General features: G+C 37.5%; 1 protein-coding gene across 2 annotated transcripts; it reads right to left on the reverse strand.

Moving 5' to 3' along the window:
* Nucleotides 1–2,348: 2,348 nt before the first annotated feature.
* LOC126267223 (probable methyltransferase-like protein 15 homolog) lies at nt 2,349–11,975 on the reverse strand. Of its 2 annotated transcripts, none has more exons than XM_049972207.1 (2): nt 11,938–11,975; nt 2,349–3,853 (listed from the first exon to the last, which is right to left on the reverse strand). In XM_049972207.1, the coding sequence occupies exon 2, from the start codon at nt 3,569–3,571 to the stop codon at nt 2,483–2,485; it is 1,089 nt and encodes a 362-aa protein (XP_049828164.1). In that variant the 5' UTR covers nt 3,572–3,853; nt 11,938–11,975; the 3' UTR covers nt 2,349–2,482. The 2 variants fall into 2 exon arrangements, with proteins under 2 accessions (XP_049828164.1, XP_049828163.1); XM_049972206.1 differs by lacking the exon at nt 11,938–11,975 and adding an exon at nt 4,526–4,620.
* Between the last annotated feature and the right edge of the window lie 510 nt (nt 11,976–12,485).

A 12,485-nucleotide genomic window follows, 5' to 3' on the forward strand; every position in this document is an offset into this window, starting at 1 on the left:
ATATTGAGAGTATGTATACCAACATCACTGTTGATGAGGTTTAGCACATTGTAGCTCAGAATTTGCATGTTTATTGGGCTGAGTATCTCCCATTGCTTGGATCAGGAGACGATCTTGACAACAACCAGACAGACTCATACCGTCCTGGCACTGGCTTATACAGCTGCCTGCAGCAGAATATTGTTGGGACTATTTCCCTATCACATGGCACACAGATGCTAATAGGTTCCTTGTCGGCCGTACCCTTTACAGGTGCGAGCTTTGCCTCCCGTTGGCCGGTCTTGACAGTGTTGTGTTGTACTTGTGCTGCTGAGGCCTGCAGGGACAGTGTTGGCTGCACATATCCTGGAGCTGCCTGAAGGACTGCCAATATATTAGATGAGACCTATCAGCTTGACACCCTCCACCACTGATGTAGTTATTCATCTGAGTTCTAGTCACCACTTCCATATAAGATGGAGGCTTTTTGGTCCATGCTATACAGACTCCGTAATGTTCCCCCATCATGTGAGGCCTTTGATAACGCATTTTGTGTCATCCTTCATATTGCCCAGGAATTTTGTGACTGGTATTGACAATAGGGCACACACTGCAAAAAACCATGTTTGGTGCTGGATAGGGATTGGGCGGGGGATGGTCTTACATTACGGAGGGAAGATGAATGTGAGAAGTACGCAGGCTACCATAGGATTCTGTATTACAGAACAATTTCAGAAAAAATTGGTAAGCATCTCAAGACCTGCTTTCTTTATCAACGGGAAATTGGGTTTGTGAAAGAAACAGAAAGAGCACAAACCTTGTCAAAAATACCAGGCCAAAGGAATTTATTGCATTCAGTGTGACGATTGCCTTATGTGTAACATGAAACAGAGTCGTCCGTTGTTTGACGTGATGTTCAGGGAACAAACAAATTTGAGAAATTCAAAGTCTGCCTTGAGAATGCACCTTTGAGAGTATGGTCACTTTGTGGTCAGTATGCCTACAAATTTACGAATTTTAAATACAGAGGAAAAGAGTCATACCCTTGATATTATAGAAGAGGTGGAGATTATGCACTGCTTGAAATTGTATCAACAACTCATGTCGAGCAACCACATCGCGCTATGGTGTAGGACATTTTATCTAATTTTGACAGTATTGCAAGAGCCTAGTGGTCCCTCTAACCTGGTTCATCACATTTTGTTTCTCTCCCTTGTTCACCCTTAGGTGATTTTTTGATTCCTTTTCCTTACTGTGCACTCTATTGTGCCACCACTGTATGTGCAATGTAATTTGCTCTAGCATCTGGGTCTACCTTGTAGATTTTCTATCTGCTTTCTCTGTTACACAGACTTTGCAGAATTGATGTAATGAAGGCCTGACTTCCACAAAACGCTTACATTATAGGGGAAGTGGATTTGGTTTCTCCCGTCCCAGATCATAGTCGCACTCTTGGTGCCAGCGACTCGTGCACCGTACTCTTTGGCTCACCTCATTGCTCCGCACATGCAGTGTGATTAATGGTCGTAGCGGCTCACCTGGGTGGATCTGTGTTGTGCTGACTTGCTGATAAGCCTTCTACTTCTTGCCTTGACGATACATTGTTTTTGGTCCGGTGCCTCAGTTTTGCTCTTTGGTTATAGGCGCATCCTTGTTACATAACATAGGATGTTTTCTGTTGCCCATCCACTGACTATCCACCCAATGGGCATTATGGTTTTAACTATGAAGGTTGGGCCTTCTGTATTCTCCACCATGTTTTAATTACACCTGTGTTTTCATCTGTTCTCATAATTAGTTGCTTAAGGTTCTGGTATTACTTTGGTGTATAGGGCTTCAATCACTAGCATTATTTATTTCTTGTTGCACAGATGTGCACCTGATGATGGAGGCCACAAAATCGATAGTGACTTAATAAATTCATTCAAAATACAGCTGTCCATTTTTTGTGCAAGAGTGGAATTACTTTTCCTTAACTTCTAGTTGTAATTTGTATATATGGCCATCATCATTTTACAGTTGTATAACATTTATATTTTGAATTTCTCCAACAAGTGACACTAATTTTTATACAGTTCTATTTTTTCACTTTCCACAGAGAACAGTAAGGAATTTTTAAATACTTAAGTCAGTTTTATTATTAATTTTTTCAATATTAATTACCTAATAAATGAATTTGTACTAATGATATTACTATAGCATCTGCATCAATCAAATGAATAAACTAAAAATTTTCATTGAGTTATAACCAAATAAGCACTGCCACTAAAAATCACCTCTGGAAATGTGTCACTTATTAAGAACATACATGCTGATGGTTCTCTATCTAGTGAAAAGTTGGGATAAGGCACATTCAGAAATTACAGCAGTTACATAATGGTCCTCTTTATTACACATTAATATACAATTTTCAGATTTGAAAACTAAATACAGTTTTAAACATTTTGTCCTTTAAACATAGGGTACAGACTTATTGCATGTTTCTATTTCATCACAATTAGCTTTAACTGATCTTTACAGCACATCTAAGTTTGGCAGAACGACTTCTTGGGTTAGTTTCCACTTCTTCTGTAGCTGGTACTAGAACATGCTTATGAAGAAGCTTCCAGTTGCTATGTAATAAACTGTCAACATCATCTCTATTATACCACAACGAGTGATCTGTATATTTAAGAGGTAAGGGATTTATAGCATTTCCTATAACATTGCCACAGAGATGCCTCTTTACAATACGGTCTTCCAGTGAATGAAATGAAAGTGTTACAATTTTACCTCCAACTTTCAAGTACCTGTGAGCCAAAATTAAGCTATAATTTAACTCATTGATTTCATTATTTACAAATATCCTTAAAGCCTGGAACGTTTTTGTAGCTGCATGGGAAGGCCTTTGAAGTTTATCAAGTCTATGTTCTTCATTGCACACAGATGCCACAAGATCACTCAAGTCTTTTGTTGTCTTCAATCTAACAAACTGATACCGAGACTCTATCACAGCTCTTGCTATCTTCTTAGCTTGCTTCTCTTCTCCATAGATCTTCAATACCTTTGCTAAATCAGGTTCATCGATCTGAGCCAAAACATCTGCAGCTGTAGGGGAGGAAGGAAAACGAGTGCCATCCATTCTCATGTCTAGTGGACCATCCTTACTTATTGAGAAACCCCTTTCGGCAGTATCAAACTGCATTGAGGAGCAACCTAGGTCAAATAAAATCCCATCAACCATGTTTTGTTGTATTCCATGTTTCTTAAGAAGTTTTGGAAGTTCACTAAATTTCCCCAATAAAGGTACCAGCTGATTGGGATACTTAGTGGACAAGTTTTTAGCCATCTCAAAGGCTACTGGGTCTCTATCCAATGCAAATACTCTCACATTGGAAGCACAGTTAAGCAGTTGTTCAGTATGTCCTCCAGCACCAAAAGTCATGTCTATATACAACTGGTTTTCCTTTGGTTGGAAGCAGTCAATAACTTCATTTTTCATTACTGGGATGTGATGAACATTGTTTGCAGTGGTGTTGCATACTTGGCTGTATCTTCTAGCAATATCACAGCATCTAGAGTTCAAATAATAGTACACAGGTCTGAAATACATTGTTTACAGAATTACTTTCCCCTAAACAGTCTTGAGAAGATACTACGATTTTCTTTTTGTAACAAGTCAAGAAATTCACTTGACAGCACAGAGTTGCACTGTTCTGCAGTCAATCCAGTGGCAGAAGATGAAAGTGTTCGTTTGTATAATTTCCCATATACATTATCAGCTAGTCTTTTCAAGCTTGCGTGCTCTCTGGCACATTTTTCTTCGTCTCCTTGAAACAATTCTCCAGCAGTAAACGCCTTTTTTACTCTTTCTCTAAGATGAAATCCAATGTCACTGGAGCAAAAAAAGGATTTATTTTGTTAAACTAAATAATTTATTATGTAATGCAGAGGATAAGTTACGAAATATGATAAAGGTCATAGACTAGTGTGAAAAAATCTTTTATCAAAACAGATACTAGATACATATAAATTACTTTTTAATCATCCCGTAATCTTTAAGGAATTGCAGCCTCTGTAGCATGGGCAAAACTGATCTTTCAGGACCCGTGAGGGTGCAACTGATAATGATTTCTCTCGTCTTAGAATTGAACCCTTTCCTTCCAAAAGGCACAAAGGATCAAATATGGGGAATACGGATAGCTTGGCTATGATCAGCGATGATGCGGCACTCCACCATGATAGCAGGAATGACTGCTTGAGAATGAGCTGTGATCCTGGAACTTCAATTTGCAAAACAGTTTGGATAATCAGACTAAAAGCAGCCTGAAGTGTTGACTGTGTCAGAAGCTACATTGTTATGATGAAGTACCCAACACCTGTCCCCCCCCCCCCCCCCACACACACACACACAAATCAAGCTTCTTCAGATAAACTCTTTCGTGCAAATGTTCCCTTATCTCCAAGTATTAATTAAATTAAGCACACGACCTTTGGGAATAAATTAATCATTCATAATTCATAGGAGTAGGAGTAGGAGTTCTTGATTTTTTAAATTCTGACATACCGACTTTGTCAGTGGCCTATCCTTCTGCTTCCCCACCCCAAAAATTCTATTGCTGAGCTCTTGCGATCATGCTTGTAAATGTCTGCATCATCCAACAAAGCAGATGTAAAATATTTTAGTGACTATATGTTGCTGAGAGCCTGTAGCAAACAAAAAATTAATTTTAAGTCCAGTTGGTGATGAAGTCATTAGTGACAAAGCAGAAGCTTGGATGGAAGAAGGATGGGGAAGGAAACTGGCAGCAGGCTTTTCAAAGGAAACATCCTGGTAAACATCTTTAGCAGTTTAGGTACATTATTGAAAACATAAATCTGGATGGCGGGACAGGAAATTAAACCTCACCTCTCTTGAATAAGAGTACAGTGTGTTAAGCTTTCTGCCAACTCTGTCAGGAAATAGGATTCTGAAGTAATAGGTCATGATGACCACAGCTGAGATTCAAATTCACAGGAGGGTCAGTTCATATCAACTCAAGCAAAGCTTTGGACATAGTGGAGTCAGATATTTTGATTTTCTATTTATGTACCCACAGAGTAAATAAAATGCACAAAATTTTATAGTTTTTTATGCAAAAGGTCAGTTTCTTTTTCAGATTTCAAGAAATAAAATTTGCTCATTTATCTGGTACTGCCAAGAAACAAAAATACCTGTTAAGTTCAATGTCACTATAAATGTATTGATTTAAGTTTTAAATTTATATGTATGAGGGTTCAGCAACTGAAAACCGAGCACCCGCCACAGTGGGACCATGAAATACGAGGTGTGTTTTTTAAGTAAGTACCGTTTTGAAATTAAAAAAAGATGTGCTAAAATATCTCAATAATTTTATTTTTACATGAAAGCCTGTAGGCCTACCTTAATCTATGCACTGATGCCATGACAGTCTGATTCTTCCTTGTTTACGTTGTGTACCAAGTGTTTAAGATGCCTCCCATAATTGTGAGTCCCGCCGACTGTGAAGTACGGGCTGTTATAAGATTTCTTAGTGTTAAAGGCCTAAAAGCGATCAATATTCATTGTGAAATCTGTGCAGTTTATGGAGAAAACATTATGAGTGATGGAATGGTAAGAAAGTGGGTGAGAGCATTTAAAGATGGCTTCACAAATGTGCATGATGAACAATGGAGTGGGCATCCTTCAGTCATTAATGAAAGTTCGATGCAGGAAATGGGCAAAAAGCTGAGAGAAAACAGACACTTTACAATTTCCTCCTTGCGGGATGACTTAACTAATGTTTTTCATAGTGTTTTGTATAGCATTGTGACTTACCAAAAATTGTACGCACATTGGGTACCGAAAATGTTGACGGATGTGCACAAAACCAAACGTTTAGACAGTGCACTGACTTTCCTTGAGCGGTAGCACAACGACGGTGATGATTTCTTAAGCCAAATTGTTATGGGCAATGAAACATGGGTGGCCTACGTCACACCAGAATCAAAGCAACAGTCCATGGAAGCTGAGCAACGGCATCGTTTTGCTGGCAAGACAATGCCCACCCGCATGTGGCGAATCAGACCAAAGATCTCATCACATCTTTTTGATGGGAAACTCTAGATCATCCTCCGTACAGCCCCTATCTTGCACCCAGTGACTACCATCTGTTCCTGCACTTGAAGAAACACCTGGGCAGTCAGCGTCTTCAAGACGATGACAAAGTCAAAACAATGCATTTGTTAACAAGTCACACGGCAGACTTCTATGAGGAGCTTATTCAAAAACTGGTACAATGTTATGACAAGTGCCTTAATATTGACAGAATTATGTATAAAAGTAGATTAAGGTACAGGCTTTCATGTAAAAATAAAATTACTGAGATATCTTAGCATGTCTTTTTTTAATTTCAAAATGGTACTTACCGAAAAAACACGCCTCGTAGTTCCATTCAAAAATAATCACCACAAGTGTTAAAATATTTATCCCCCTGGGACACAAGATGATCAATTCCTGTTTTATAAAACACAGTCCCCCACTAATGGATCCACAAATGCACCCACTCTTGTACTTCCTCACCTGACCGAAGTCGATGTCCAAGCATTCCTTTCTTCGGACTGCTAAAGACATGAAAATCACATGGTGAAGATCCTGTCTGAACACAGGATGTTGCAACACTTAACAACCAAATTTCTGAAGCATAGCCCTCATACAATTGGCAGTTTGGGGGGAGGTGTTATCTTGCAACAGGCTGACAGCATCCAGCCAGTACTAGGAAAGTATCTATCATATATCATGGAAGCAATAAAATATGTAAATGCTACAAAAAACCCTATCATTTAACAATACAAAAACTGCCGAAACAAAAATTCCATACTTGTTAATAGTTAACAATTTCTTGCAATATGAACTGCTAACAGAAATAAGTGTGGTATAGTACCATATTTAAAAGTTCATTTTCCCTTCAACCCATTCTTCCTCCATCTTCAAACTTTATCAAAGGAAAAACAGAAATATGTAAGAAACATACATATACATTAAATGGATAATTTCAAGAATTGAAAAAAAAAAAAAAAACGCATTTTTGCAAGATTAATTTATTTCACAGCAATGTTATGTAGCAAAATTTCTTCCTCAAAATATTTTGGAAACCTAACAATTTTTCATATTTTGGAAAAAAATGGCATGGTCAAAAACTGTTAGATAGGATAGGCACTGCCAAAACAAGAAAAATTTGTGGCATTCAAAGTCCAAAAATTAACCAACTGGTTAATTTGATATGGACTGACTCAGTTGCAATAATTAACTGCGTAGAATCAACAGAACAAATTTAAAAAATCTTAGCTCTAGGTATATGGATAAGACTTACGAGAAGGAAATGGATGAGAAAATAGTTTACAAAAAGACACAGTCACATAGTGAGATACAAGATAGATCTAATGATCATGAAGAGAATGCATTAAAAATATTTACTTATAGTTGCAAACATTTCAAATGTTCTTTAACATTAATATTATAACAGATTTACTTGTTCTGAAAACAACAAGTCTACTGCTGCAAGGAACAAAGAGTACCTGTCTACAAGTTCCATCAGTGGATACTGTAAACTGTTGAACTTAGTGCAAAATCAGAAATGTCAGTATTACTTCACCCTGACATTTCTGTTGTGTATATTGGAACTTCACTCCTAACATGACATTACCTTGGTTCTTGTTAAACTACTAATTTTCCTTGTGTTGAGGCTAATGTTTTTTTCTTGTTCTCCATCACTTCTATTTTAGAATATATACCTGGGTTGATCCCTCTATTTCATTATGCAGGTCAATCAAAGTATTCTTGTATGCAACAGCTATAACCTCACTGAGAAATTAAAAATAAAGATTGAACAATAGGCTATTTTGTGACAAAATTTGCATGCAGAGGAATGGTGATTTCTGAACTTATACAACAAATAGCTTGTCAAAAGAAAATACAGCTTATGTAGATTTGAATACCATTGCTTTGCTATTCCCTTGTTTGCCTCTGGTGCAGCTTGGTTATTTTGGTTCTACTGAAAATTACAATGCCAGATGTCAGCTTCGGCTGTAATTAAATGACAATGTGGCGTTTGACACCATATGTATGCAAAGAGAAACACACACATCTCTCTTTTTCACCTATAATAGATCTTTGAATGTAGACTGTGATGAGGGTCAACGAATTGTAGGTGTTGGTTTTTTCGTACCAGTAGCTTTAGTTGACCTATATAGGTCAAGGGAAGCGTCCGATCCCGCAGATTTTGTCATTATTTCTTTGGTTCACCATTTTGTGTGTTATGGGATCATGGTGTGTTTTGTTTACTGTTATATTTAGCTTGTCCCCTCTCTAAAACGCCCAGTTTCCTGTAGTTGACCCGTCAGTTTGATTGTATTTTAGGAGGGAGATGTTATTGTCATGTTCACTGCCATGGGTATGTAGTGATATCAGTGTAGCCATACTGGAGATGCTTAGAATAGCCATTTCTGCCATACTGATGATGTCATGGGACAACGCAAATGGGTGGAATCAGACACTTCCGTAATCCTGCCTATGTTTAAGTTACGTTGAAAGGCGAAAGTTTAGTTGTGAGTTTGCACGTACTTAGATTGAGAGGTAACAGTTTGGTCATGACTTCTTAAAGCAATTTGGAACGCTTCAGTTAATCTGGCATTTTCACATACAGAAATCACAATCAAAGGTGATGAATATATCTTCAAAAGAATGAGGACTGAACAATGGATCTTTCAATTTGTAGCCAGACATTTTATCATTTACCTAATGAGGCACTTGAGGACAATATTATGGAAATGGAAGAGGATGTAGTTGAAGATGAAATGGGAGATATGATACTGCGTGAGGAGTTTGACAGAGCACTGAAATACCTGAGTCGAAACAAGGCCCCGAGAGTAGACAACATTCCATTAGAACTACTGACGGCCTTGGGAGAGCCAGTCCTGACAAAACTCTACCATCTGGAGAGCAAGAGTTATGAGACAGACGAAATTCCCTCAGACTTCAAGACGAATATAATAATTCCAATCCCAAAGAAAGCGGGTGTTGACAGATGTGAAAATTACTGAACTACCAGTTTAAATAAGTCACAGCTGCAAAATACTAATGTGGATTCTTTACAGACGAATGGAAAAACTGGTAGAAGCCGAACTCGGGGAAGATCAGTTTGGATTTCGTAGAAATGTTGGAACAAGTGAGGCAATACTAACCTTACGACTTATCTTAGAAGAAAGATTAAGGAAAGGCAAACCTACGTTTCTAGCATTTGTAGACTTAGAGAAAGCGTTTGACTATATTACCTGGGATACTCTCTTTCAAATTCTAAAGGTGGCAGGGGTAAAATACAGGGAGCGAAAGGCTATATAAAATTTGTACACAAACCAGATGGCAGTTATAAGAGTCAACGGGCACGTAAGGGAAGCAGTGGTTGGGAAGGGAGTGAGACAAGATTGTAGCCTATCCCCAATGTTATTCAATCTGAATATTGAACAAGCAGTAAAGGAAACAAAAGAAAAATTCGGAGTAGGTATTAAAATCCACGAAGAAGGAATAAAAACTTTGAGGTTTGCCAATGACATTGTAATTCTGTCAGAGACAGCAAAGGACTTGGTAGAGCAGTTGAACGTAATGGACAGTATCTTGAAAGGAGGATATAGGATGAACATTAAGAAAAGCAAAACGAGGGTAATGGAATGTAGTCGAATTAAGTCGGGTGATGCTGAGGGAATTAGATTAGGAAATGCGACACTTGAAGTAGTAGATGAGTTTTGTTATTTGATGAGCAAATTAACTGATGACGGTCGAAGTAGACAGGATATAAAATTTAGACTGGCAATGGCAAGGAAAGCGTTTCCAAAGAAAAGAAATTTGTTAACATTGAGTATAGATTTAAGTGTCAGGAAGTCGTTTCTGAAAGTATTTGTATGGAGTGTAGCCATGTATGAAAGTGAAACATGGACGATAAATAGTTTGGAAAAGAAGAGAATAGAAGCTTTCAAAATGTGGTGCTACAGAAGAATGCTGAAGATTAGGTGGGTAGATCACATAACTAATGAGGTGGTACTGAATATAATTGGAGAGGAGTATGTGGTACAACTTAACAAGAAGAACCGGTTGGTAGGACATGTTCTGAGGCATCAGAGGATAACAAAGTTAGCATTGGAGGGCAGCATGGAGGGTAAAAATTGTAGAGAGAGACCAAGAGATGAATACACTAAGCAGATTCAGAAGGATGTAGGTTGCAGTAAGTACTGGGAGATGAAGAAGCTTGCACAGGATATAGTAGCATGGAGAAATTGTAGAGAGAGACCAAGAGATGAATACACTAAGCAGATTCAGAAGGATGTAGGTTGCAGTAAGTACTGGGAGATGAAGAAGCTTGCACAGGATATAGTAGCATGGAGAGCTGCATTAAACCAGTCTCAGGACTGCAGACCACAACAACAGTGAGGCACAAAAAAATACTATTACTCAATAACACATACTGTCATTGAGAAACTAATTAAGAGTGTCACTGATGTTCATTCTTATGACATTCATACATGAGGCACAGAATACATTAATAATTCAGCAAATTGTAAGTTCTTTAATGATACTAAACAGAATAATCAAGGTAGATGGTGGTGATGACTTCTGATGAAGATTTCTAACACTGCAAATGGAATTTGATACAGTGAGCTATACGTAGTTGACCAAAAAACTGATTCTTAAAAACAAGGGGTAAGAAAAGCAGCTAGTCCTAATGTTAAATAGCTGTTCTAGTTGATTATCTTCCAGACTATGAAACATAACAACACAAGCGTGTACACTCTCTCACAAAAACAAAATACTTGCTGAAAAATAAACATTTTCACCACCTCTAAAGCTGTAATACATATGTGATAAACCGATTGGTAATAATATTATAAAATGATGCAACATGAAACAAGTGCACTGATGTACAGAGAGCAAATATTTATTTTTAAAAAATCATACTATTTCTCTTTGTGTTCTTAAATATCCCTACGATACATATAAGTCTTACACCCTCTTGTCAATCATAGGGTAAATTCCCAGAAGCTATATATCTGGAATCAATAAAGAAACACCAGCCATATGAACTGAAATAGCAAAATCCAAATGTAAACCTATATACAACCTAGAATAATGAATAATTCTCATAACTATCTGAGATGAAGTTCACAGATTGTAGGCTACAGGTAATTTTATAGCACCTAAATGTTCATGTCAAGTATTTGTACAAATGGTATTTTGTTATAATTGAGAAAAAATTATTTCAGATATTTGCTAGATATCGCTTGTTGCGATACACTGGGTGTCGGGGTTTAACCTATTGGCCTAACGCGTAGGAAATAATGTATCCTTGCCTTATATTTTTGAATTTGAGTGTTCACGGAATAGTGAAGTGACTACAAACAAACATGTTTTGTAATGACTGTGCATACACTAGCACTAAAAGAGATTTGAAAACCTGAACAATGAGAAGCCCCACTTGAACGATAACAACATAGACTATATAGAAAAGTCACCATCCATTTTTGTGTCGTTCTTAGAGCCAGCATCGAAATCGTTGGGGAACATTGTTGCGCCGAAGAAAAACAAAACAAAAACTACAATAACTTAAGTACCAAATCCTGTAAGCAGATGAATGTTTTTGTGATAGGTGCGAGATAAATATTGGGCAACGGTAGCGTAAAGAGTTTAGGGCATACAGTTTTCTTGCGAGTATCGCTATTATAACAAAATCTGAAAGTATAAGGATGTCTAAAAATGTACTTGTTACGTAAATAATATGGCATCATCTTACAGATTGTTAATGTGAAAGTACTGACCGCTCAGTTTTAGATGGGTCCACAGGCCAGCTTTCTAATAACTTTAGAAATCTGCGATAGTTATTTGCCATCCCAACAATGTGTCATGCCTTATAAATGTTGAATAATTTCACTTACTACACAGCCCATCTTGTTTCAAAATAAACAACTCGAAGTACTCCACTTCTCGATAGAATATAGAGATCGAGCTATCGATGGTTTTCCGAGACCCGGGAGGTCGAGTGACTGAAATTATATTTTACAGATTGTTGTTTTCTCCAAACAAGGAGGTAAAGATTTCAAATAAGGCATGAAGGAGCAAATGAAACTGATATCGATCAGTATTTGTCAGTATTAACAAAAGAGCGCATGGCATAAAACGTGGAGCAAAAAAGTGCATATGCATTACTCAGGCATGCTAAAATGACATTTTTTTTTTCTGTAGCAACAGCTATACAAAAAATTACTGTCAACACGAATAATAGGTATGAACTTGACACATAGTTGATTGGTACACTCCTTAGCTGTTTAAACTAAAAATATAATACTGCCACAGTCTAACGTAACAGTCGCGATAATTCGCCTCGATTTTGTTGCCCACTGCACCAGTAGCGAGCCAAGCGGTCCGTAAGTTAAATTGTTGATTTCGGTGCGATCGTGAAAGCTAAAGCAAATAGTAGTACTTT

This window comes from Schistocerca gregaria, chromosome 4 (assembly GCF_023897955.1).
Source record: "Schistocerca gregaria isolate iqSchGreg1 chromosome 4, iqSchGreg1.2, whole genome shotgun sequence".
In the NCBI taxonomy this organism is placed as follows: Eukaryota; Metazoa; Arthropoda; class Insecta; order Orthoptera; family Acrididae; genus Schistocerca; species Schistocerca gregaria.